Source organism: Liolophura sinensis, chromosome 10 (genome assembly GCF_032854445.1).
Source record: "Liolophura sinensis isolate JHLJ2023 chromosome 10, CUHK_Ljap_v2, whole genome shotgun sequence".
NCBI classification, from domain to species: Eukaryota; Metazoa; Mollusca; class Polyplacophora; order Chitonida; family Chitonidae; genus Liolophura; species Liolophura sinensis.
The window spans coordinates 27,119,487-27,145,823 of NC_088304.1; the positions used below are offsets into that span (position 1 = coordinate 27,119,487).

General features: G+C 38.6%; 1 protein-coding gene across 1 annotated transcript; it reads left to right on the forward strand.

Moving 5' to 3' along the window:
* Positions 1–4,681: 4,681 nt before the first annotated feature.
* On the forward strand, positions 4,682–8,066 carry LOC135477196 (uncharacterized). Its single transcript, XM_064757355.1, has 5 exons — positions 4,682–4,760; positions 5,295–5,423; positions 6,423–6,545; positions 7,020–7,150; positions 7,548–8,066. Exons 1-5 carry the CDS (start codon positions 4,700–4,702, stop codon positions 7,827–7,829), a joined length of 726 nt encoding a protein of 241 aa, XP_064613425.1. The 5' UTR covers positions 4,682–4,699; the 3' UTR covers positions 7,830–8,066.
* Positions 8,067–26,337: the final 18,271 nt, after the last annotated feature.

The window sequence follows — 26,337 nt, forward strand, 5'->3', positions numbered from 1 at the left end:
TCTAGACATAGCTCTTGTAACAACACAGGACGGATATAAACCCGCTATCTCGCTTTCAACTGGCTCTGTGACTGAATTCAGAGAAGGCTTATCAACCATTAAGGGATCAACAGTAACTTTATCATGTGCTAAGTCATTTCCCAACAACAAATGAATACCCTCAAAAGGTAATGAAGGCTTAATGCCTACCCTGACAGGTCCAGATATCAAATCTGATGACAAATAAATATCATGAAGGGGAACACTGACAAAGTCACTAGACTCTACTCCTCTAATAAGGGCACGAACCCCAGAGTACGACTCTTCAGAAAAGGGCAGAGTATTCATCAACAACAGAGACTGAGATGCCCCAGTATCCCTTAATATCTTTATAGGGGTAGCACCAGACATGTCGCTTCTAAGCGACACTGAACCAGAATTGATAAACGGAGCGAAGCTATCCATAGAGCATTTGGGAATCTTATCCAATCCCATATCAGCTAACTCAGATCTGCTTTTAACTGCTGATGTAACTTCCGGCAATGTTTTGTGCATTGTAACACAAATACCTGTGGGCTTAGACTCATTCTGAGCTTCCCTTATCCTTTTCAACTTGTAACATTCACTCATCACGTGACCTACCCGCTTGCAAAAATTACAAGTGACCCTATTTCGAGGACTACCATTCCAATCTGAACTACGTGAACCATGAGCTGTAGAACCATTGGAGCCTGGTGTAGAACTCTTCTGTGTAGAGCTACCTCTACCTGTTGCATGTGACTGGGTATTTCTACGTGTAAATGAATTAAATGGCTTACCCGTGTATGTAACCTTATGTGTCAAGGAATAATCATCAGCTAAACTGGCTGCCTCTTCAAGTGTACTCGCCTTCTGCTCATCAACGAACACCTTTACATCATTATGAATACAACGCTTGAACTCTTCTACCAGCACAAGCTGACGCAAACTTTCAAAATCCTTGCCTATTTTCTTGGCTATACACCAGCGATCAAACAACTGCTCCTTAGCTCGACCAAACTCAACGTATGTCTGATCTCTACCTTTTTCACAGTTACGAAATTTCTGGCGGTAAGCTTCAGGCACCAATTCATAACCCTTCAATATTACCTCTTTCACATAGTCATAATTGGAAGCATTCTCTACACTTAACTGAGTGTAAATTTCCCTGGCCTTTCCAATTAGCACACTCTGTAATAACATAGTCCAGAACTCTTTAGGCCACTTTAAACTATTTGCAATTTTCTCAAAATGCAGAAAATATTTATCCACCTCTTTTTCCTGAAAGGATGGAACTAACCGAATGTATTTGGTCACATCAAATCCTGAATCCTGTCTACCGGAAGGACCCGGTTTCTCATCTCTCTCTAATTCTAACTTTTTCATTTGAAACTCCAATTCTCTTTCCCTCTCTCTTTCTTGCATTTCTCTCTCCTCTCTCTCTCTCTGCACTTCCCTCTCCCTTTCCCCTCTCTCTCTCTGCATTTTCAACTTTTCTAACTCTATCTCATGTTCCCTCTCTTTCTCTTGCCTCTCTCTCTCATGTTCCCTCTCTTTCTCTCTCTCTCTTTCCTCTTTCTCCAATCTCAACTTTAACTCAAACTGCTTAAACTTAAGCTCAGCATCAGACTGACCCTCGAACTCATAATCAGATAATGCAGAACTATCAAACTTGCCTATCTCCACTAAATGTTTCAACAAAGTATGCTGCATATCTCTTTTCCTCCATGAAGACTTTATGGACAAACCTAAAAATGTCCCTAACTTAACCAAGTCTTCCTTCTTTAAACTCTCAAAAACATCCTGATCGGGCGCATTAACAAACTGTTTAGGATCAAAATCTCCCATTGTAAATATTTAGCCACTGAATCATTCACCGTTAAAATTAAGCAATCGCTTCTCACTTGTTTTTAACTTCAAATATCCGGCGCAAAACAAAAAGGAAACAATCAGTTCCCGGACAAGCCCCCAATTTCTGTTACGGTATTGAAAACAGCAACAGAAAACAGACTCAGTGACTCAATATTACAATGTAAACAATGCTTTATATATAAAATGAGACGTACAGTTTTACAGACAGTTCAACAACAACAACAACATACACATCAGTATTACCGGTCTTTACAAGTTTCCAGTTCACCTTTGCATCCCAAGGAATGTATTCCAGGAAATCCAACGTAAAGGCCATGGGATAAACACACAATTCACACAAGTCACAAATTGTCCTAGACAGGTACTTCGCCAGGTTAGCGAACACGAACACAGTACACAGGTTACACAGAACTGGAACAGTCAAGCCTTTGAATGACGTCACACCCGCAGAGCACAACACAGGGTAAATACAGGCATGGAGGTATAATCCACTTCAGATCAGTCACAGCTCCCGCAGAAGCTCACAAACGAGCCGTTCAGAGACGTAGAGTAATGTCACCTTGTGGCAGAACGAACGTCCTTTGCAAAACTGAAAACTTCAGTTTAGAGTCCTTGACGACCTTGTCGGTCAGGTGAGGTCAGCGTGTTAAACAAACTACACAGTCAACACTGTATAATCATAATAAAGATCCGAACACCAATAAACGTGACTTCCGCAGAAATTCACATAAACCAGACATCAGTACTACTGTGGTACACAAACGGTGCCGGCATAAAAATCTGTCCTCCCAAATGAAACTGGCATCACCAGCTCATATAAACATAATGGACTCTATACGAGAGCGTCGCACACTCTCCTGGCTCCCAGTGGATGCAGCAAAAATACCTCCTCTCTGCACAGAAAACACGGCTTATATACGTGCCAGGTGGATTCAACTATTTTTAAACACAGAGTTTAACAGCCAATGAACAGCCAGTTAAATAAACAGAGCCTTGAACAAGGTGCTTTCGGCCAGGTCCGCACTGTACATATATAACAGGGCCTGTTATGCTTTCACAAAGGTCCGCAGACTAACAGTACATGAAAACATTAAATAGTCATACATAACAACTGAGACGGCTTACCGAAGGCAAGCCCCGCCCGAGCCATTATACTGATACGGGTCAACGAGTCGATACAACTTCCTCTCTTAAAGTTAAAGGTGTGACTCGAACCAGGATTCATCCTGGATCTACCGCTCCCGAAGGGGTCGCTTTACTGACTGTGCTATCCGGGCCGGGTAAATTTGGGAAGAAGAGGTGGTCGAGTTTCATCACAGAGCGTTATAATTAAAGGTTTCCTTACACTGAATCAGAAGGCCTACCCAAAGTTTATTTACAAGAAAAAGAAAACAAAGGACTAGAATCAGTGCCTGGCATCGACAAACTAACGTCCTGATGAACCTTGTATTTGATTGATTCACAAAGAACAAAATAGTCTATATACTCAGGTAGATAATTAAGTATATATACAGTTTAGCTTTTTTTAGAAGTTTCTAAACAATTCACATGGCGCATGTTTGACAGAGGAATTTAAACACCAAACAGATCGCAGATCCGAATCTCGCAGAAGCTCATATTAGCTTAGTACATAAAGCATTTATCGCCGCGCTCTGCCATATATAGCCAAAGATCGTGACTTGGTCTTGGTTACACCATTCAGATTCCATGTTTTATATAGATCACATGGAAACATACATCACTTTCTGTTCAAAGGCACATCCAAAAATTTAAACAAACTACAAGAAAGTTTACTTTTTTAACATTTATTTATTTATTTGACTGATGATTTCCGCTATTCTCAAGAATAATTCACTTGTACGACCTTGGCCAGCATTATGTTGGTAGAAAACGGGGCAGAGCACGGGAAAACCCACGACCATCCGAAAGTTGCAGGCAGGCCTTCCCACGTTCGACCGGGGGTAAAAGATCTTTTTAATAGATTATAGTTTTGTGGTGGGTATCCATAACAGGCCTTTATAATTCGGGCAAATCTTTTACTCTTCTGTATGAAATGAACAATTTTCAACTTTAATGCTTGAGATCAATGTCACATTTTTATACTTTCAGAATATTTTGAAAATCGGGACAAATGAAACTGGACAAGGATTCGAAGATGAATATGATTTCTACGTTTGTCGTTACTATAATGTATACCATCCCCGGGGCTGTAGGTACTTGTATCTTGCTAAGCCTACCCTTGACACACTGGTCCATCACCATGGAGTGCAGATCTCACAGTATGAAAACACGAAAGATGATCCGACCTTGTGGTGCGAGAACGATATAGTTTGAAAGACTGTTATGTTGTATTAGAAATATGTTACATTCATGACTATCAGACCACTTATGGTATCCTCTTTTAAAGCCCTGTATAATAATAGTGTACAGTAGCAGGAGATTTTGCCGGAGAAATTTGATCGTGTCAAAGACGTATTGTTCGACTCGGTGCTCTAGCTCTTTAGTCTAAGGGGGGTTAGCCGGGTAAATTCCCTAAACTTGATAGTGTTTAGATAAGGCATAACAACAATAAATCTGTTCAAACAAAACGTAGGCGTGTCATCTCCACCAACCCAGACATATCATTTCTCCTACAACAAAAGGAAACTTTATATGTACCTTCCAAACAACAAAACCTCGGGTTCGGAAATTGTTTACCTGCATGTGAGTTTTTTGTTAATCGAACAACCACGTGATGTTTGGATCAAAATGTCACGAGTTTCTAAAGCCTATATAAGAGAATATGTCCAGTGTTGCGAATCACTGAAGTTATCGAAGCCTTGGCTGAACCATGGGAGCTGTAATGGTGTCCATTTTTATTATTGGCATTTGTTTTGCCGCACAGACTCTGGGCAAGTTTTGCATATATATTGCATATAGATTTATAGCTTTTCGTATATGTTGCATATAGATTAAGAGATTTTTTCATATATGTTGCATATAGGTTTAGGTTTTTTCATATGTGTGGCATACGGCAGAAACATTTTAACCGAAACTGTTATATAGAAAAGAGCTCCCTTTACATAATATCTGTAGGTAATGCGTTAGTGCTTCATAATGACCCAGGAGTCTTTCACTGATGCCATTGCTGTGACCTTAAGTTAATCCCATACTGGCTTCCTCTCCGATCGTACATGGGAAGGTCTTGCAGAAATCTTGAGAATGTCGAGGATTTCCCGCTGGCTCTGCCCAGTTTTCTCCCACCATAATGTTGGCCGCCGTTGTATAAGTATAACCCCAGTCAAGTAAGTAAATAAATGGCGTGAAGCTCTTCCTTTCTAAACATCTGAATATTCAGCTTGGCCTTTACCCTCTATCCTGTAATGATTAATATGGATTTGTATTTTACTTTGGTTAATTTTTGTTTATCATTTATTCGATTTCAGGTGATTCCAGGTGTAGAGCTATTGGTGGGAACTGCAAGTATTATTTAAGTTCATGTCCGGGAGGGGTGAGGAGTGGATTGTGTAATGGACCCAGGACCAGGCGATGTTGCCTACCTGCTGCTTCTACGGGTTTGTAAAGTGCAGCATGTCAGCGTTAAATTCAACACTTGATTTTGATTACTCGGCGCAATTGCCCAGGAACCTCCCACCAATACGGTCAGTGTGAGTTCAAGCCCAGCTTGCGTTGGCTTCCTCTCTGGCCTTACGTGGGAGTGTCTTGCGGCAACCTCCGGATGTTGGTTTCCTTCCACCATGCTGCTGAACAATGTGGTACAAGTGAAATTTTCTTTGGTACGACGTAAACACCAATCCAATAAATGCTAAATAAATAAATACCATGCTTGAAAAACTTGTTAAGAGGGTGGAGTGGTTTCGTCTGGGTTCAGTCCGGGTTCTGTTCTTATTCTGTCCGAGTTTCCTCCGGACTTTGTCCGGTATCCTCTACCCATTAATATGACTGCTGTATCAATTGTTACGTATGTTAAATACGGCGTAAACTATTATCCAAATAAATAGGAAGAAGTCTTTTAGTAACACCTTGCTGTATCTTCTTTATTTATTGGAAAACTTTTCAGCGCTACACTTATGAACTATTCGCTTACATGACTGAGGTCACGTTTACAGGTGAATTGACCCGAAAACGTTCGTAGTTAAGGCTGTACTCCTGCATTGCTCACTCATATGACGACAGACGGGTTTATCAACGGAGTAAAACTCCGGCCTTGGACAAGTGCCCGACAAACCACCTGACCTAATGTGGCATTAAACTAGTCACCTCATTGGTCATGCCCGAACTAAAAAACTTTCCACGTAAGCCTTAATACTCAACAAAAAATAAACGCATCAAGCAATTTTTATATCGTTTTCTCGCAGTATTAAATAACGCGTTAACTCAACAATTCGGGTAAGTATTCACTATCAGTTGAGGGTTTAATTTTCACCTTAACTGGGCCTGTTGATTTTAGGAGATGTGGTCGCTATGAGTTCAAGTCCAATTCATGCTAGATTCTCTTCGGCCACAAGTGGGAAAATCTGCCAGCAACGTGTGGATGTTATCTGTCTTTGTAGGTGGTCCCTGTTTTACGTCATCAGAAATGACGGCCCTGGAGAATAAGTTGATAACGTACGAGAAGATCCGATTAACAGCTTATGACGCACAGCCGAACAGCAGTTACGAAGACCTTACCATCTGTAAGTTCTTTGTCTTTGTGTTTAATCTCACCGAGATCTCTTTGAGTTTGATCTCGCTTGAGGACAAAGAAAGCTGCTTTGTTTGATAAAAGGTGAAAAAGTTTGGCCTATAACTCTTAGTCAACAAATTATAAATTTGATAATTATATATAAATAATCAGTTATATATATATATATATATATATATATATATATATATATATATATATATATATATATATATATATTTAATGCTGGCTGCCGCTAAATATGCTTGAGTACGGCGTAAAACACCAGTCAAATAAATAAATGCAGCAAGTACTTGCAAGGGTACGTGCAGACCTGCTCTAAATCTGTCTATTTTTTACACTATTTGTCTGCCTCGTAAATTAGACCAAATTTTGGTGTATGTAAAGAACTCTTTCATATGATGTACTAAAACAAACAGAAATTTAATCTATTTGAATTAAATGAAATAATGTGATATTTTTGAAGGTGTCGGGTTTAACTTGAAGAGAGGTGGGGCCAGAACCGTTTTTAGATCAGTGCTGCCAGGAGAAGACTTTGATTCGGTTTACAACCGCCGGGCCAACCTCACCAGGGATCAGTGCATGGCACTATTCCGTGTAAGTCAACGTCAAATACATGCACATCCTTCATGACCTTATGTACCGGTTGTCTTAAAACTTAAGTGTAACACTTCAAAGGGTTGAAATTAAGCACATTTTGAAAGTGTTTTATACAACACAGATATGTAAGTGTGATTTGTAACAGCTGTAAGTGTTATACGTAACAGCTGTAAGTGTTATATGTAACAACTGCAATTGACGTGTACAGCACATTGAAGCGTGGTTACTCCTAAACCTTGTTAAATGTTAAACGTAGGAGTGTACTCTTTTGAATATAGTACTTTCAAATATAACACGGAGTTGTGTTTTCTGCGATATGCTACAATACATGTATATTGTATGATATTACATATTATTTTGTTGATTCATTTTCCTGTTTGTCGTTTTTCTTCAGCATGACCTGACCCAAACTTACATCCCGAGGGCTAAAAGAGTTGCCGGAAATCAATTCTGCAGTTTTCCGGAAAATGTGAAGATCGCGATTGTCAACGCCGTCTACCGAGGGGATTTGGCTTACAATCACAGAACCGCTGGTTACATCAGGGCCGGTAACTGGTGTGCCGTGGCAGACGAATACCTGGACAATAATGAGTACAGAAATTGTCAGCAGCTGGGTAAGCCAGGGGTGTGTCCCCGGATGGACTGGAACGCTGCACAATTCAGGACAATGTGCTGAATGCATTGTCAAATTCAAATCCATTGAATATGAATATGTCATTCAAAAACGTAAAATCCTGTCACCTTATTCTCTTTTACGTCTTTTTGATGAAGTATATACAATTCCGTGCGTTTGTACTGTCTATAACAGACATGTTTTTATATAAAAGACGTTGTTATCTTTGGAGGCTTACGTAGATCCAAACATTCTATTTTATAATACTTTTTACCTCGAAGCATAAGAAAATAAACGAATTCCTGCATGACAAAAATTTGCATTGCGTTTTCTTACATTGTTGTATCTTTCCATCAAATAGGTTCTGTTTTTTTTTGTCTCTGTCAGTAATTTTATTGAAAACCTTATGCAAGGATTTGGATGAAAGTTTGTTCACATAATGAATCTTAGCTAGATGGTCAGTTCTTTACGTTTTGTTGGTGCTTGATATTCAGATTTAGACCCAGGAAAGTTTTTCAACCATTCTTCACCATTAACGCACAGAAGAGAGTACTGTACTTTAGCCCGTTATGTGAGAAATTTTAGTTTCACGCTGTGTGGTTTTGCGTTCTGGGAATAATCTGTGAGCCTATATTGAGCTGTCTGTGAAAATACTCGCTGTCGCTGCCTAAATTACCTGGAATATTATGCTAGCACGTCATTTGAAATATTTAAAAAAAGCTCACAGAGGTGAGTAACTGTACGTTCATCTATAATCTGAGAAATTTCACCGTTTCACCGTGGTGTGGTTTTACGCTGTGGGAATATGTTCTTTATTGTTAATTTTCTTTAACTTTGTGCTTATATTGAGCTGTGTATAAAATAAACACTCGTTGCCGCTGCCAAAATTAACTTTAATATTGTGCTAGCATGTCATTAAAAAGAAAAGTGATAGAAAACGTGCCACATGCAACACTGTATTCTAGAAAACGTCTTTTTTGAAATTCCATTTATTTATTTATTTATTGATTGATTTGATTGGTGTTTTACGCCGTACCCAAGAATATTTCACTTATACGACGGCTGCTGGAATTATGGTGGGTGGGATCCGGGCAGAGCCCGGGGGAAACCCACGACCATCCGCGGGTTGCTAACAGACCTTCCCACGTACTGCCGGATAGGAACCCCGCATTTTTTATTCGAATAACGGATAACGCATGTTGGACTCGGCACGTTATTAATGAATCAAATAACTAAATTCTTCTCACTAGAAAAGGGATATATAGCCCAGTCAAGGGGCAAAAGACATCTATGCACCCAGCTTTATTCCTATCAAAATCAAAAATGTTAAAAAATTAACATATAGATCTCTTTGAAGAGACCTGTATATACATGTAGAAAGCGTCGAGTGAGAATAATGGCGGCTTACGAAAGCAAATTTCCAGATATCAATGAGGATTTATCTGGGTCATAATTGTGCTACTGGGCCTTAATAACATCACGGGGATAATTTTTACACAAAAAGTAGATACAGATCTCTTGAAGTCTTGTCATATTTTGGTTCAACTTATACTTTTACAAAGAATTTAATTTCAGTCGTTACACCGATAGTCTGTTAACGTAAATTTTTGCCTGCGCCACAGAGATTATGCTGTTTCATGGATTTGGATGAAATCATGAACACATGAAAAACAAGTCCAATAAATTTTGTAGCAAATCGGAATTTGTCACCACCAACAGAGTTTTCTGTTGTGTTTAGTGAGGGGGTTAGAAGCTGAGACAGATTTGTGCTCTTGAAGAGCTTTCTAGTTGATTGATTTAGTTTTTTTACACCGTATAGAAAATATTCCACTTATTTGACGAAGGTCAAGTTTATGGGTTGAGGAAGCATTAAAGGTGTTCTGCAATAAACTGCAGTCTAGCCAGCGAAACCTGAGATTCAAAGAACGCTGAAAGCCCTAATGCCAGAGAAAGCTTTTAACCTATTTTAGCCTTTATAATATGTTAACCACATCCAATATGGCTAGCATATATTTTCCATACACATCAGAAAATTAATCTGTTTGTTTACATTGCTCTTTTATTCTGGTACGCTCAATTGGCAGAAGAATACATGTGCCACACGGTCAGCTCTTGAACTGGATAATACTACTTGTTGGGTGTTTTCTCAAGTACATTGAGTTTCATTGAGATCCCAATGTGCAAAAGTTTTAGTAGAAGAAGGCATGGTTTTGGAGCTTGAGATATTTATATTCTCAATCCATTGTCTGAATATATGTACTTGTTTATTTGCAGACATTTAATTTATTTCGTGTTTTGCTCAGTGCTGAAAAATGTTTCACTTCCTTTGAGGCAAACAGCATTATGGGGGAAAACCTGCAGGTTGCTGACAGGCTGACAGCCTAAGCCTGAGCTGGAATTGAACTCAAGTTGACGTTTATGCGCAATGATCGGCAAAGTGGTAAACATTAATAAAAAAAATAGTTAATTCACGAGACAGTAATATAGTGAAAGGTATATATGATTTAATTTGCATTAACTGATCATAGCACAAAGATTATTTCCTTTGAGATCAGTGACTTTGGAGGAAGTCAGATATTGGCTTAAAGTAAATAAACCTATGCTCTATTACAGGTTAATAATATTGATAGAAAAGCTGGATAACATCCAGAATTGAACTCCTCACCTGATTGGCTAGACTACAATGCTTGACTATATACCTCTCTTTTATAATGGGCAAAATAAATGAATACTGAATGTAGATATTATTACAACAATTTATGACTGTAGATTAACATGGTTATGCTGTATTATACAGTATTACAGTTTTATGACAAATGCTACTTGTTGTAACTTGAAATGAATGATAACAGTAATGGAACAACAAAGTTTTATGACAAATGCTACTTGTTGTAACTTGAAATGAATGATAACAGTAATAGAACAACAATGTTTTATGACAAATGCTACTTGTTGTAACCTGGAATGCATGGTTACGGTAATTATTTACAACCATTCAGAGCAATTTAATCAAAGCTGAGTAGCATTACCTTGCGGGCGCTGAGATCTCCACAAATCTGGATGTTACACAGTAACATTCAAACAACAGCTACTGCTTTCTTCTGACCAGTCCACTGTGTGTTTACATGCGCATCAGAATCAAGACCTGGGTTCCTGGGAATGATGTACACCTATTTTCTAAAATCTTCAATCATAAAAAGACATTTATAAACTGACAAAAAACATCTGCTCATGTCTACAAAAGAAGTTTTCTAAAGTCTCTGAGGTTAACACATTATTAAAAAAACATCATATGACCAGTGGCTACATTAAAATGTCGAATTTGTTAGCATTGGTGTTAATATTAAGTCAGGGGCCTCCGTGGCTCAGTCGGTTAGCGCTAACGCAGCGTAACCCAGGAGTCTCTCACCAATGCGGTCGCTGTGAGTTCAAGTCAAGCTCATGCTGGCTTCCTCTCCGGCCGTACGTGGGAAGGTCTGGCAGCAACCTCCGGATGGTCGTGGGTCTCCACCGGACCCTGCCCGGTTTCCTGCCACCTTAATGTTGGCCGCCGTCGAATGAGTGAAATATTTTTGAGTACGGGGTAAAACTCCAATGAAATAAATAAATAAATAATATTAAGTCATGAGTTAAGTCATATATAACAAGTACGCCTAATAGATAGTTGGACTGTTGTGAATTGGGAATATGTTAATGGTGTATGGTCAGATACCGATTGGTATCAATATTTAAATCCTCCCTAACACATTACCTAGACTTATGAAAAAAAGGTTTTACCTTTTGGTTCTTCTGAGGTTGTGTTTACTAGCACGTAATGAGTTTAACATAAGTTCACCGACACGTTTTCCACTGTCTAAAACGCGAAACCAGAAAGGCAGGTACGCTTAAATAAAGTACCAACTGAAATGTACAACAGCGGACGGCCTGTCTATGATATAGCACAGGTGACTGGCTGGATTATCTCCCCCTGTTTGCACCTTTATGTATGTGCAGACATACATTTGCCTAAAATTAGTATTCAACAAAGTGATGTATTGGATTGGAAATTGACATGGTTGGCTTTAACGTGTAAAATTCATTATAAAAATATGTCTACTGGAAAATATTGAAAAAACAATTCTGATAGCCTTTAAGATTAGATAGTGCTTAAAGTACAGACAGGGTGATTACACGCATTTTTCTTGAATAAGTCAATCGCAAGCATGTGGTCACATGTTTACGAACTTGTTATATTTCTGTTTGTAACAGCGATTTTACAAGCGAACGCATGTTTAAGATATGCATGTATGCTTGGGGTTTAACATCGTACTTAACAATTTTTCAGTCATATGACGACGAGGAGTCATTATGTGTGCGTACATATACTGCGCTTTCTTGTGGCAGGGTGAGTCCATGCCGCCACTGAAGCAACATGACACCAGGCATGACACCCCACTGAGTCACATTATGCTGACACCCGGCCAACCAGTACCTCAGTCTAATCACTCAGTACTGGGCACCAAGCGAGGTAACAGCAAGTACCATTTTTAAAGTTTTTAATATGACTTGACCGGGGCTTGATCACGGGGTCTTCAGACTTCGAGGCGGACCATCTTATCATTAGTGGTTAAAATGATGTTGATTTGAAATGATGATTTTACACCAATAACTATCATTGTATAATACAGGTGTAATGTGTGTGCAGTTTTCGTTCGACGAATCAAATTCGACCTGACAATACGAAATGTCGTAACGTGTAAATGCGACTTATTTGGCAAATCGTCAAATGTAGCCGGCGGTAACTTCTCAATTTGTCTATGGTTTTCTTAGCACAATGGAGTAAGTCTGTTCGAATAGCTCACAAGCCTGTCAAGACTACAAAAATAGAGAAATGTTGACTATCATGTGAACTTGTGCATTCCCTCGTAACAACAAAAAATGGGTTGTCCTGAGCAAACTGCCATGACGTACTAGACATCATAAAAGAGAATCTCGCAAGAGTTGTGTACCACTGCGTTTGCCGAAATTTAAGGTAAGCGATTGTCATTACTGACGTATTTTTGGCCGCTCACGTACTGGGTAAGTCTATAAACTAGGATATGCCGTTGAACTAAGGCCCCTTGACCAGATCCTTCTGCTTTGTTATGCACATAAATGTTTACTTCGTGTAATGTAACTCTAGACCAGTGACATCTAATCAACTGTAATAGCATATCTGCATCTTTTACTTAATTCTTTTTACTTAAAGCCGTGTTGCTAGAGACATTGTAAGTCGCTATTATTCAAGCATTTACTTGAGCAGTTACAATTTCTTATCTGAGCCATGAGACAGCATGTCACAGGTTACACGTGACCGTTTACGAACTATATATAACATTGATCACACGTGATCGTGCCTGCTCTGGTTCTGACTCTATGATACAGTATTTCATACTTCTTATATACTGTATACTGATTTAGTTCGATTTTGAAATCAACTGAAAGGACGAACATGACGTGACTAGATACAGATAATTAATGTTTGCACAGTGCATGTATGCTTGGGGCTTTACCGCGTTCTTCACAATTTTTCAGTCATATAACGACAAGGAGTCATTAGGATGTGTAAAAGTGCACGTCAAACTGCTGTCGTCACTGAACTGTCGCGCCACAGAAAAGTGACATCCCACCCAGTTATTTTATACCGACAGCTGGCTAACCGGTCCTATTCGCTTGCTCTAACCTCAGTGCTGAGTGTCAAACGAGGCAGTAAGTACCATTTATAAAGTTTTGGTCTGACCTGACCCTGGTTTGATCCCGGGTCTCCCGACTTCCCGTCGGACGCCCTGACCATTAGGTCACCGAAGCGGTGTCCAGAGAACACACTGCCTATTGTATCGACAGCTGATATATATCTCGAGGGCGTCACGCCATGCATTAGCATTTGTCCTTTTCACTCAACTTGCATTTAAAGGTGGAGAAAACATAAAAAATTCATAAATTTCAGATCGAAGAGTTCAAAAAGTTTGTTGTTAATATGGTCTTTAATTTTTTTTTTGGGGGGGGGGGTGTTGGGGGTGGATTTTTTCTTTTAAGAGAATACGCTTAAAATAATTTTTGTATGGTGGGTATTTGGGACCACCTTTATAGTATCTTTGTTTGATAATGTTATAAAAAAGGATGTTGCATATGTTTAATAAATACATTTGCACTAGAATTTGGTATTTTCAGCTAACAAATGTATTCAGTCTGGATTCTGATCTTGATATAAAATAAATATGATCATAATTCACATTAAATTCATGTGTTTGGATATACACAAGCAATTTACATTCAAATAAATTTATTAGACACGAATGACATCCTCATTCAGAACATTATTAAGTAAAGACGATATGTACATCTATCACGAGGTGGTCCCAAATACCAACCATACAAAAATATTTTCAAATACCCTTCTCTCCTGACACAAAAAAAAATCAAAAAAAATATAAAACATCATATTTGCAAATAAGATTTCAGGCTCTTTTATTTGATTTTGGCATCAGTTTTTATCTTTTCTTCTGTTTTGGCATACTTGATTGACATGAGGGGGCTGTTCTGCCTGTTACCCCACTATTGTATACGAACCATTTTGTTGTGTTATGACGTATTCCTTATCAGACGAAGGCTGATTAACTATTTTGCTTTTTTGTCGAATATTTCTTCGATTACAGGTGATTCCAGTTGTCTTGTCATAGGCGGAATCTGCCAGTATCGTTCCAGCTCGTGTCCCGGAGGGATGATGGGTGGACTGTGTAAAGCACCCAGGGGAAGACAATGTTGTCTGACGGTTCAGGTATGTGACGTGTGGTATGCCTGCATAAAGTTCAGCACGTGATTTTGATGACTTTATCAAAGATATTACAAGAATACGAACTTGCACACATTACCAGAGCCATGCTTTTTTATTCTAGACTAGTGACGTCTAATATATGGCAATTAACATCACTGCATATTTGTTTTACTTAATTATGCTTAAGCTATGGTACTAGGGGGTGTTTAATTTGTCACACTTTAAACATTTACATGAACAGTTAGAAAACCATGACTTATGTAAATTGCTATGAGGCTGTATTTCACCGGTTACGTGTGACCATTTGTCAGTTATTACACTGTCATCACTGCTCTTGTTTTACTCTCTATGCTGTAGCCGTATTTCACCTGTTACGTGTGACCATTTGTCAGTTATTACACTGTCATCACTGCTCTTGTTTTACTCTCTATGCTGTAGCCGTATTTCACCTGTTAAGTGTGACCATTTAGCTATCACACTGTCGTCGCTGTTCTGGTTTTACCCTCTATGCTGTAGCCGTATTTCACCATTTACGTGTGATCATTTAGCTATCACACTGTCGTCGCTGTTCTGGTTTTACTCTCTATGCTGTACGTCTTTCATTATATTCATGCTTGAACACACAAGGTACGGGTTTAAGCCCAGCCTTGGTTACTGAATATATAGACTCCCCAGCTCCCGCCGCTTTTATTTTGCCCGATTTTAACTGTATTTAAAAAGAGATACTGACTCCAGTTGTCTGTTTAATTGTTTAACCAAGACAATTTTTTCTTTGTGATATTATATCTTCACATCCACTCGGTGACACTTTTCCTGAAGATTCTGCTATCGATCATTCAGTTCCACTCAATAGTTATTATTCTTAAACAAACACTTTGTTACTGAATTTTATCTTTCTGGACTGCTTGTGGGGACTTGTTAGTGATACGTTAACTTACCAAAACCTGATGGATAACCCCGTCACCCTAGTTTCCTCCAGCGTTAAAGCTGACCGCCAACGTAGAAGTGAAACATTCTTGAGTATATGAAGGAAAGAAACAATGAAGGAAAGAAACCAATAAATAAGTGCGGAGGTTTGTAAGACGGGCCTCTTACATAAAGGGTCTTAGCGTATGTTGATTGTAACTACCATGGCAACATATGGCTTTAACATTTGTCACCACGGTAGTTCCAATCAACCTAACCTACCATCACTTTGTGCATATAAGGCTCCCAGAAGCCTACAGCGAGATATATAGCGCATTACAATTATAAGGTCACCACTATCGGAGAGTAAAGATGAGAAACAACTGGCTTGTTCATGTGATAATCTTGTCTTGATAAACCTGTGAGCTGTTTGAATAGACTTGCTTAAGCCATTGTGGTAAGAAAACCCCAGATTAATTGACAAGATACCGCATTACACCTGCTACGTTTGATGATTTGCCAACTAAGTCGCATTTACACGTGTAGGTGTACCAATATCTGAGCGTAAAGGTGGAAAAAAACTAACTTGTTTGACTCTCGGATCAGCGATAGACCTTACACAAGATTAAACAAAGGAACACGAAGATGCTTGAATAAGTTCAATACATGCTTTTGAACAAAATAGACAAGAAATACAACTGATGACAACATACAAAACAGTACAAATAAATATAAAAGTATATAGTCCCTTACGGATGACAGCGTCCAAATCCGGACTGAATATTCCGGTTTCGAAGGGTGGGTCAGTTCACGTAAATAAAGAGTTCACAGTCAAGAGGAATTCCTCAATCGACGGATAACAGGATGACAAGCTGTAGTGGGCACAACACTATGACGATAGTTTATTCCCCAGCAGCCTGTGAATGTGTAACTTAAAAATATACACAAAGTCACAATCAGGGTAAACTGGGATGAAATGTACATAATCGCACAAAACGACAATGAACGATACAAGCTCCAAAATAATACCTCAAAAATTGGCAAGTGGTGAAAAACTAGCTGACAAAGTGCACTGTACAAAAAATGGAGAAGAAATGACGAATGTCGAATGGCGTGAAAGTCGATATCTCCAAATCCAGCAAAATCCTTCACAGTGGATGATAGTAAATATGATTGCTCTCAAGTGGGCATGAGTAAATGGCTGAGAGTTTCACATCTCCGTCGCTCTTATGTGGAGACCAAATTAAAGAAAATTCTGGATGGTTTGATTGTGAAAATGTTTACAACGCCGATACATATTTACAGAATATATACCTTATTTACAATGACACGAAAGTCATGAACACCGACGCCTCGAGAACGCTCGACTGAATTAAAGGCTATAGCGTACACAAAAGGTTAAAATGTAGGTCAGACACTGGCCCGATAAAATACAAAAAAATATATATAATACAATATTGAAAGATGGGGCTCGTTACACATTGACCCTGTAGTCCAACACATGCAAGCTTCCTCGTTGTACGTGGGAAGGTCTGCAGCGGTCTGCGGATAGTTGTGGGTTTCCGCTGGGCCCTGCCCGGCTTCCTCCCACCATAATGGCCGCCGTCGTTCAAGTGAAATATTCTTGAGTACGGCGTGAAAACAACAAGCAAATGAATCAAAATCAAGTGTCTTCTCTGAATGACGTAATAATTTCCGTCCCTCCATTTCCAGGAGACTTGCTGTTTAAAGCGATAGGCGGGATTTGTCAAAATGATGCGTGCCCTGGCGATGAAGTAGTGTACTTTGCGGTGAACCCAGTGGCAGACGTTGCTGTTTGTAGGAACCTCCGAATGTCTACGTGCGGCAAATGGTCTCTCCTTTTAGATTCCAGTCATTTCCATCTGTTCAAAAACAGTTAATGTTTTGACATATTTAGCTCAGGTAAACCTAATTACATTTACACGTTGAGAGAGTAATTTTCGAGTCAGACACAAACAGTCCAATAAACATGACTGTTTATATTAGGTGTAGAGAAATGAAAACATATAAAAAATGTTTACTCCAGTGAACATGTGACATTTACTGTATAACCATATAGAAACTCAAAGGAAATGTTTTTATTAACGAAACTCTTATTTTAGTGTGTATGCATGCACACTGTAAATACTTCAGATATACAACTCTTTTAACTTTTCTGTGTGTGTATATCTTGTCGACTCCAGTTATATGCAATAAATGTGTTTTATTTTTTGTTCATTTTTATGGCTATATTTTACTGCCTAGGGGTCGAGCCGTGCTCTAGTGGATCCACGCTTTGCCTTTCAGTTACTTTCATGCAGGCAATTTATAAAGCTCCAAACAAGCAATGAAGACATGTGTAGGTCATAAAATGTGAAAATGGTAGCTTACTCCAGTCACACTGAAATGTCTTTATTTTTGCATTAGACATGGTACAGTGGGGAAAATCGCTGCATCACAAATGTAACTTTCTGAAAAATTATTGAGCACGTAATTATGCACAAGTGAATTAAATAAATATATAACTAATGTAACTATCATGGTTATAATTCCGCTAAGCGTAACATGTTAATGTTAATGAAAGACGTCACATGTGCTTTCAAGCAGCATTGACCATACATGTAGTTGCCACAAGTTACGTATACCATACCTTAACAGTTATCCATTCTAATTCATGATAACACTTATTTAATGCTAGACGCCCTATATCTTTACTTACACAAAAGTATGTTTCCAAAGAAAAGACTAAAAAAAAAAAAAAAAAAAACAACCACAAAGATTTGAACTTTTCCTTGAGGTGCTACCTGCTCAACGGTGAGTTCATTAGTTCGCCGTACTATTAACGATGCTTGACAGACTATGGCAGAAATACGCATTTTAAACCTGCTAATATGACAAAATTGATCACATTATAAAGTTAATGTTTTAAATATGAACACAAACGTTAACCAAAACAAAACCTTGACAGCACATACAAATACATACATGAAAGTTTCAGTAAAAATATTTTTACTGTTAAAAACAGTGCTTCGTTTTTGATCGAGAAGACAGGTTATTACTAAGCAATCGTAAGGCCATATAACTTTCATGGGTGCCTCGACCAAGTTTTATACTTCTGATTCGGAAAATTACGGAACTGTGCTATGATTGCCCTTATTTGCTTGAACCCTTATCAAGAATTTGAGAGGAGCTGTGTCAGGGAATGAGGGTCATCAGGCCCGGAGCTTTCGGCACTCGCAGATTAAGGACAACACTGCGAGCCGAAACGTTAACATTTAAGTAAATGTGAAAAAAACATAATTCTGAACTGTGGCCACATGAGTATGGAAAATGAAACAGAAGGGGAGATAACTCTTATGTGATCAAAATTAATTGCGATGTTCAACATCCTGCGTGTCCTGACTAACACATGGCATGACACAAGAAATACAACAACCAACAGAACAAAAAGAATAACAAAAAGGAAATAATAACATAATAAGTCTTCGGCTAATTATTGTGATGATCTGGGGAACTGTAAGAATAATAGTATTACCGAAAATTTATGGCGCAGATAAGAATGAGTCAGACGAGTGAGTCACACTTTTTGGTTTGACACTTCTCAATACACAGTCCAAAGAAACAGGTCATATGAGTAAATATTTGGGCCCCCATGGTCGAGGGGCTTAGCATACCAGCACGGCGCGATGACCCAGGAGCCTCTCACCAATGCGGTGGGCAATTATGCCTGTCTGTTGCACATGAGTCGTCTCGACAGTTCATTGTCTGACGATTACAGCCCAGGGCACGTGCGCCTGCTGCAACTTTTTGCAGATGCAACTTGAAGCCCAAGGCCTATTGCACAATCTGGTTGTTGATTTGTAAGTCTTAGCATATTTGTTAATTTGCTGCATTAGCAATTTAGATAAACTTTGAATGGTTCGTGGAGTTTTTCGCAAGGTGTCTAATGGGCAGCACAGGGTATTTAACGACGGACTACCTCGGTTTCTCATAGCCCGTCTTAAATCTCCCCGGCGGGAACAACTTCCACGACATATTCAACGACTTAATTACGGAAAAAATCTGGAACTCTTCAATGAAAAAATCACATAAGTTACGAACATATTTACGGGTTTACAGTTTATTTTATGCCTTAAGACGGGTTGAGACCGTTGTAAGTCTTCTTTTGAGAAGCAGCTCCAGGCAATGGTGGCGATTGCTGGACAGATCACGTGACTCGACACATGTTTCACTCTTTAGGACAATTGTTTTGACGACCAGACCGTGACCAAACAGCTTACATCCCCAGTCACGTGATGGGTATAACAACAATTTGAAAAAGGATGACTTTACAAAACCGAGTTTTTAAATTTGATGAGTATATCACTTGAACCCACCACAGTAATCTTAACTTCACAAAATTGTTTTCGCCAGGCGTAAAAAAAACTTCCAAGATGCTGAAAAACGCAGAGTGTGTGGTGTTTCTCACAGTAAATGAAAAATATTCTAAAACTGGCGTTTTAATGTCTTGTATATTAAACGTTAAAAACAAACAATCCAGAAATGAATGAAATTTCGATTGTCTAAAAAATTTTAAAAAGTTCACCCTTGTTAGGATACATCACTTAGTTCGGTAGACATTAAAAACTTACTCGCACATTGTTCTATACATAAGTTATGCACCAATAAGCACCAAGTGACTCCTCTCTGTCTGCTTTTTAATTGTTTTTTCTTTCTGTGCACTGAAGCCGAACTCTTTGTCCCACATTAAAGATAGTTTGTAATTAATGTTTATTTACAAGTAGCTACCTTCAGGGTTCTTACCTCAGTTTTCACTGTGTTTTTTTCTGGATATCCCCAATCCTGTTTACACGTGTGGGTGTTTGTTACAATTCGTATGATTTTAGTTTTTTTTATATATTTTATGTTAACGAGTATGCATATTAAAATGCTACGTCATTGGTGACCTAAATGGTGTCTAAATTGTGTATTGGTAGAACATAAAAGGGGCGTGTCTTTCTGACCATAACAACCATGAGGACATGAAGTGTTTCAGCTGTTTTTAGTACAACACACGCCATGAATCTCCGATAGGAAGATGGGGCCTACGACCGGATGAAGGTTCTTTCAGTCAACCGAGAAATCATAATCGAATAGAAATGAAAAACTATTGACAGTCTAATAAAGTCAGTCACAAAAAATCAAGTCTTGTTCGTCAACAACAAAAAGGTCGATGTCTATGGATCAGGATCTTGTGGTTCAAATGTGAATTAAGACTCACTGAATTATAATGTGAACGAGCAAACATAACATTTTGTAGAATGTAATGGATGTTGAAAAAAACATATACAATACCTCCAGTGCCTGACGTTTCTTAATGTGTACTGATCAGGTGGCTGAAATCGGCTAAACGAAAAACACAAAGAGTGTTTAATAATTGATACATTTTGTTTTGTTTGTTTGTGTTTACTGTTGTATTTTACGTCGACATATTTACGGTCACTGGAATACCGTGATGATGGTGATAGCTTGACAAGCATGCTACTTATCTCCATTGGAGGGGCTTTGTGGCCGAGGGGAGTAGCGCGCCAGTGCGGCGCAATGACCCAGGAACGTATCACCAGTGCGGTCGCTGTGAGTTCAGCTCATGCTGTCTTCCTCCCCGGCCATACGTGGGAAGGTCTGGCAGCAGCCTGCAGATGGTCGAGAATTTCCTCCAGACTCTACCCGGTTTTCTCCCACCGTTATGCTAACCGTTGTCATATGAGTTAAATATTCTTGAGTACGACGTAAAGCACTATTTAAATAAATAAATAAATATCTCCACTGGGCATTTTTAAATTTTTTGTGGGCAAATAAGCCGGTATCTAAGTAATTTCTACAATACTGATAATATTAAACAAAGTGTAACTTTAGTATTTAAATCGTTTTTCCCCGCACAATTAAACGTGTCATTTATACAAGGAAAATGAGGTAGATATTTAGAGGAATCCGGACAAAACTGCTGCCCTTCGCCGAGAGTGGAACACACATCATTGGTTTTATACTAATCGCCTCAGCTTGAAGTTATTTCTTTGACTGTTGTTTAAAGCCATACTCAACAGTTTTCCCTTATACAATAACCGTTATTTTCATGCCCTTAGGAAATCCAGATCCCCTTGATACACCGACGACCTTTGGCAAGCTCGTGGTAAATTTTCTCACGTGTGAAGGACAAATTTGCGCACCATAATGGTGGAACACAATGAGTTTTAAATGTACATTAGACTAAACTAACGGCCTAGAGTCTCTTCGACCACTGGCTGTCACCAAGACCTCACGAACAACGTGAGCCTGAAAATCTACAACTTCCCTTGCCTTTGGGGAGAACATGTCTTGATCAACGTGGGAATATGTCCAACTCCAGCATAGCGGCAAACATCAGAGCACAGCCCATCCGACATGCGCAGAGCAAAGGTATCATACATGGGAAATTGAATATTACAAAAAAATTAAATAGGACATGGGGAAACCTGTGCCACTTGATGTCCTCGATGATAGAAGGAACACTTCCCCTGCATAATTCATTCGCCCGATTTATCCTGAGTTTGGCGTCATGACCCCTGACCTTGTAATCACACCATCTTTTAATAACTGGCACACCGATTTCCTCAAATGAGATCTACTCCTTCGATACGCGTTATTAAACCCCGGTGATAGTATTTCTGTCTATTATCGGATTCCATGGCGGAGTGATACTTACACGTAGTTCGTAACCCTAAAGGAGCATCGTTTAAAATATAACCACAGAATTAAGCATTTTAGTCAGGAATTCTCGACTAAAACAATAATACGTAACCGTTCAATGACCTGTACTTCTAATAAATCATGCGTAAAGTATGTCACCTAAACCGTGGCTAGAATTTTTGATTTATGTTCTCGCCATACACACGAATATTTTACCTGTTCATTTGTTTTTTTAACATAAAGAAAAATACAAATATTTAGCAAATTTAGAAAGCTATATGGTGGGAATAAAACTACTGTGGGCTCTCACCAATGCGGTGGCTGTGAGTTCAAGTAAAGCTCATGCTGGCTTCCTCTCCCGTCGTATGTAGGTTCCCCCGGGCTTTGCCCGGTTTCCTTAGACCATGATACTAGCCTCGGTTCTTTAAGTGAAATACTCTTGTGTATATATCACAAACCTCAGACACAAATAAATAAAGCCACTGGCGCTTCCCTAGCCGACAAAAGTTCAGACAAGTTGCACAATGAGAAAGCCGAAATGTCAGAAATTATATTTATTTATTTGATTGGTGTTTTACGCTTATTTCACTTATACGACGGCGGCCAGCATTATGATAGTATTTGTTCACCATATGTTGATGCTATAAACATGAATGCCTCTACCGCCCCTAGACTCGGGGTAAGCGGAATTAGATAGAGATATGATCCTGAACACTTTCTCCATATTTGCCAACAAGGGTGGAATGTTTTTGAGTGAAGCTCAGTTGAGAATCGCTGACACACTAGTTTTTAAATAAATAACTTCTGACGTAGATTGAAATAATCACATTTTACATCTAACAAAGATGTAATCTTTGATCTAACAAAGGCTACAAGGCCAGGTTGGGTATATTCGTGTCCAAAATTTGGACCCTTTTCAATTTCAAAACTGAAATTATCTCTGTTGTCATATTGGTTTGGGAGAGGAGGTACGGATTCAAATATACCAGACCGTTAAGACCTGTTGTCTCCTTCACATCTGACGACAAGGGGACGATTTTCTTCACCTCCTCAGCACTATGGCAATTATTTATTGCTAAACGGTCATCAAGATGCGGAGCTTTAAAAACAGTATTTTATAAAATACTTTCTGTAGTATAATCGCATTCGTATGAAAACATGCAGGTATATTGCCAAACGTAGAGCATAGCTGGTACTGGTACTGGAATACCTATAAGCTGTCGGTAAATGGAATTCAGATAGACGTTATTAATTGGAAATTCCAACCATTCAGTGAACAATGAATTATCTCATGGATTGAAACTTAATGAACAGCAGAAGGAAAGAAGGCCTTCTTTGTGTTGACATTAATGTGGCGATGATTTGCTTTTGTGAACACCGACAATGACCGATACAATTAACGGCGAACTTTGTCATCCAAATTTTTGTGAGGAATCGTAGTATAGATAGCAGAGAAATACCACTTAAATAAGTCTTTATGTGATATATGTTGTTGAGCGTTCAGTTTTTAAGTGAAACGCCTTGTGTTGCTTAGCTCCACATGCACTTGACTCGTGATTTTATCTCCAGTGGCACGAAAGTATTTTTTCCAAACTGACTTCACTTCTTGCAAAGCACTCATTAATAAGGTTAACAAAAATTTGATAGTACAGCCCACAATAACCCGAGCTGTGAATCCGACCCCATGCATTTTGGGAATCCAGTAAATACGTATGAGGGGAAATTATTTCCCTGGTTCCTCCAGAGCACGTGAAAAAGCACGTAATACCTATATGTGGCTGCAAGAGTATTTTATTGCTGTACAAGACTTGCTAGTTATTGTTCTTGTAAATAAAGATGATATTAATAGGAGCTAATAACCCATTTTCTCTGAAGCTCAACAAGCAGCTCTTGCACACTTTGATCTTTCAGAATCTTGTGTATTGATGGATTCCTAGAACAACTTTATTTCTGTTTGATCTTATATCTTTATTTGTGTTTCTGTTTAATTTGTACCCTCGCATACAAATTCTTTAGGTCAAGATTCTGAATAACTTTAAGATCAATAGTCAAGATACGTTTGCAATGCCATGAGCAAGAGCAGAAAAAAATCCACAAGCACGACTGTAGCATAGCATATTAATAATTAATACTATCGATTTTACCAAACCTTCCTACCTTAATCTCGTCTCCAGCCGTATACGAATGAATTCTAGGACACTTGGTTTGGAGCAAAAATTGGATCTGGAACAAAAGCTTTAAACATCTTCTAATTCTCAAGAGCCAATGAACTGTACCTCTAAAACTTGATATGCATGTACAGCAAGTATGAAAAAGACATTAAAATTCATTGAAAGTTCTTAAAGAAACTGCAGCGTAAAGATTAAAACATTCGTTTAACCAAGAGAATTTTTCACTTATAACCTCAAGCTTATGGGTGGGTAACAGCAGGAAACACACAAATTCTTTTGGCGACAGTCGCTGCAAACCAGCGTTTTACTCATATCAGCCAGTAAGGTCAATCACACACTTCTTGTTACAGCCGAAAGTGCACTTACACGACTGATGCGTAATGATTATGAATCGTTTTCAGTTGGAATATTTGTCACATTAAAATATTCTAAGTGACTAACCTAGGGTGATGAATTGTTCCACTTTCAAAGTAATCTTTATCACTGGGTAACAGTAAAAAAAAAATTGAACGGGTTCGCCCAGGTTATAGGGTTAAATGGGACAGTATCATACTGATTTCTATATCTGTAAGTCGTAGATTAAACCGAGGAATTTTCATGAGGGAAATTTAATGATATGTATCAAAGTAAATCGATCACATCTGCCGAGACCACAATGAACTGCCCAAAGCACTGATAGATTGATTTGTGGAATATATGTCAAGACTGATATGCAGCCTGCCTGGGGCTGTTATACCAGCCTTGACATGCTGGGTATTTTTTCCCGGCACCAATCGAAACCACACCCTAAATACAGAAATATACTATCCTTACTACAAATCTCATCACCCATATACCCATATGTGGGTGTGCACGCACTCCCATGTCACTCTGGAAGAGAGTCTGAATTTCCAAAATTCTGACCGATTTAAATGAAGTCGGAGAGATGTATGTTATGTTTAAAAAAAGAGTTGTCTAACAATTATGTTCTCCTAAATGTTTCTCTGGACATTAATTTTTTTAGAAAAACAAAATAACTGAAAAGTCACATACAAGTGATGCTGAAATTCAGCAATACTAAATTCAACACTGTATTGAGGCAGTACAAAACATCATCTTCTGCGTCTAAACTTCGAACCCACATGGCTTGCGTTTGGGCAAGATTTACACCTAAAACCTCTTTGTTCTATTCAGAGGATGTGCTCCACGTGAAACCTGTAAGCACCGCATGGGTTGGAGAAGTGAAACATTTAAAACCTTTGTAATCTGGATAATGGACGAACTTCACTTTACCACAACGCTTCAAATGGACATCAACAAAAACACAAAATACTATGAATTACTTATCGAATATATCTCAGGAGCAAGCACTATCGTATCGTACAAGTCTTCGGGTGATACAGATTGGAAATGGCCATTAGTTCACTGAACGTGTAATATGCTCACTTTAAAAAAGATATTTATCTTTGCCGTACTCATATCTAAAGAAACACACCAGGTAAAGTCAGCAGAAAACATGTGTTAGTAACCTACTGGTTAGACTTTTAAGGGAGTGGCAGCAAATGTTAGTATGACTGTAGGGCAACAGATAAGATCATTTAACTCAGTCTTACACATTTTAACACCTCTGGACAAAGAAATGACCGTTGCACTCTTATGAGTGCTGACTAGATAAGGCTTGTCTTGAGTACCCCCTACTGTTGACTGGACTCCAGATAGACCCTCTGACTTAAATCCTCAAAGTAAATACAACTACTTTAGAGATGAATTCGAAACTGATACATTAATGACCAAGGCTGAGATCATCAAACAATTTAGGAAAAAAAACTGACAAGTGATGTTTCTTCAAAACGACAACATTAGTGTATTTAACAACGATACACAGTTCCAATGATAAATAGCTGAGCAACATAATCACTTCCGGATTTACAAAAGCGAAAAATTATAATTGAAAAAACATATTAAAGGCTATGCCGAACAGTCGTACTTTATCCTCCCTCTATCTAGGAAGTTTACT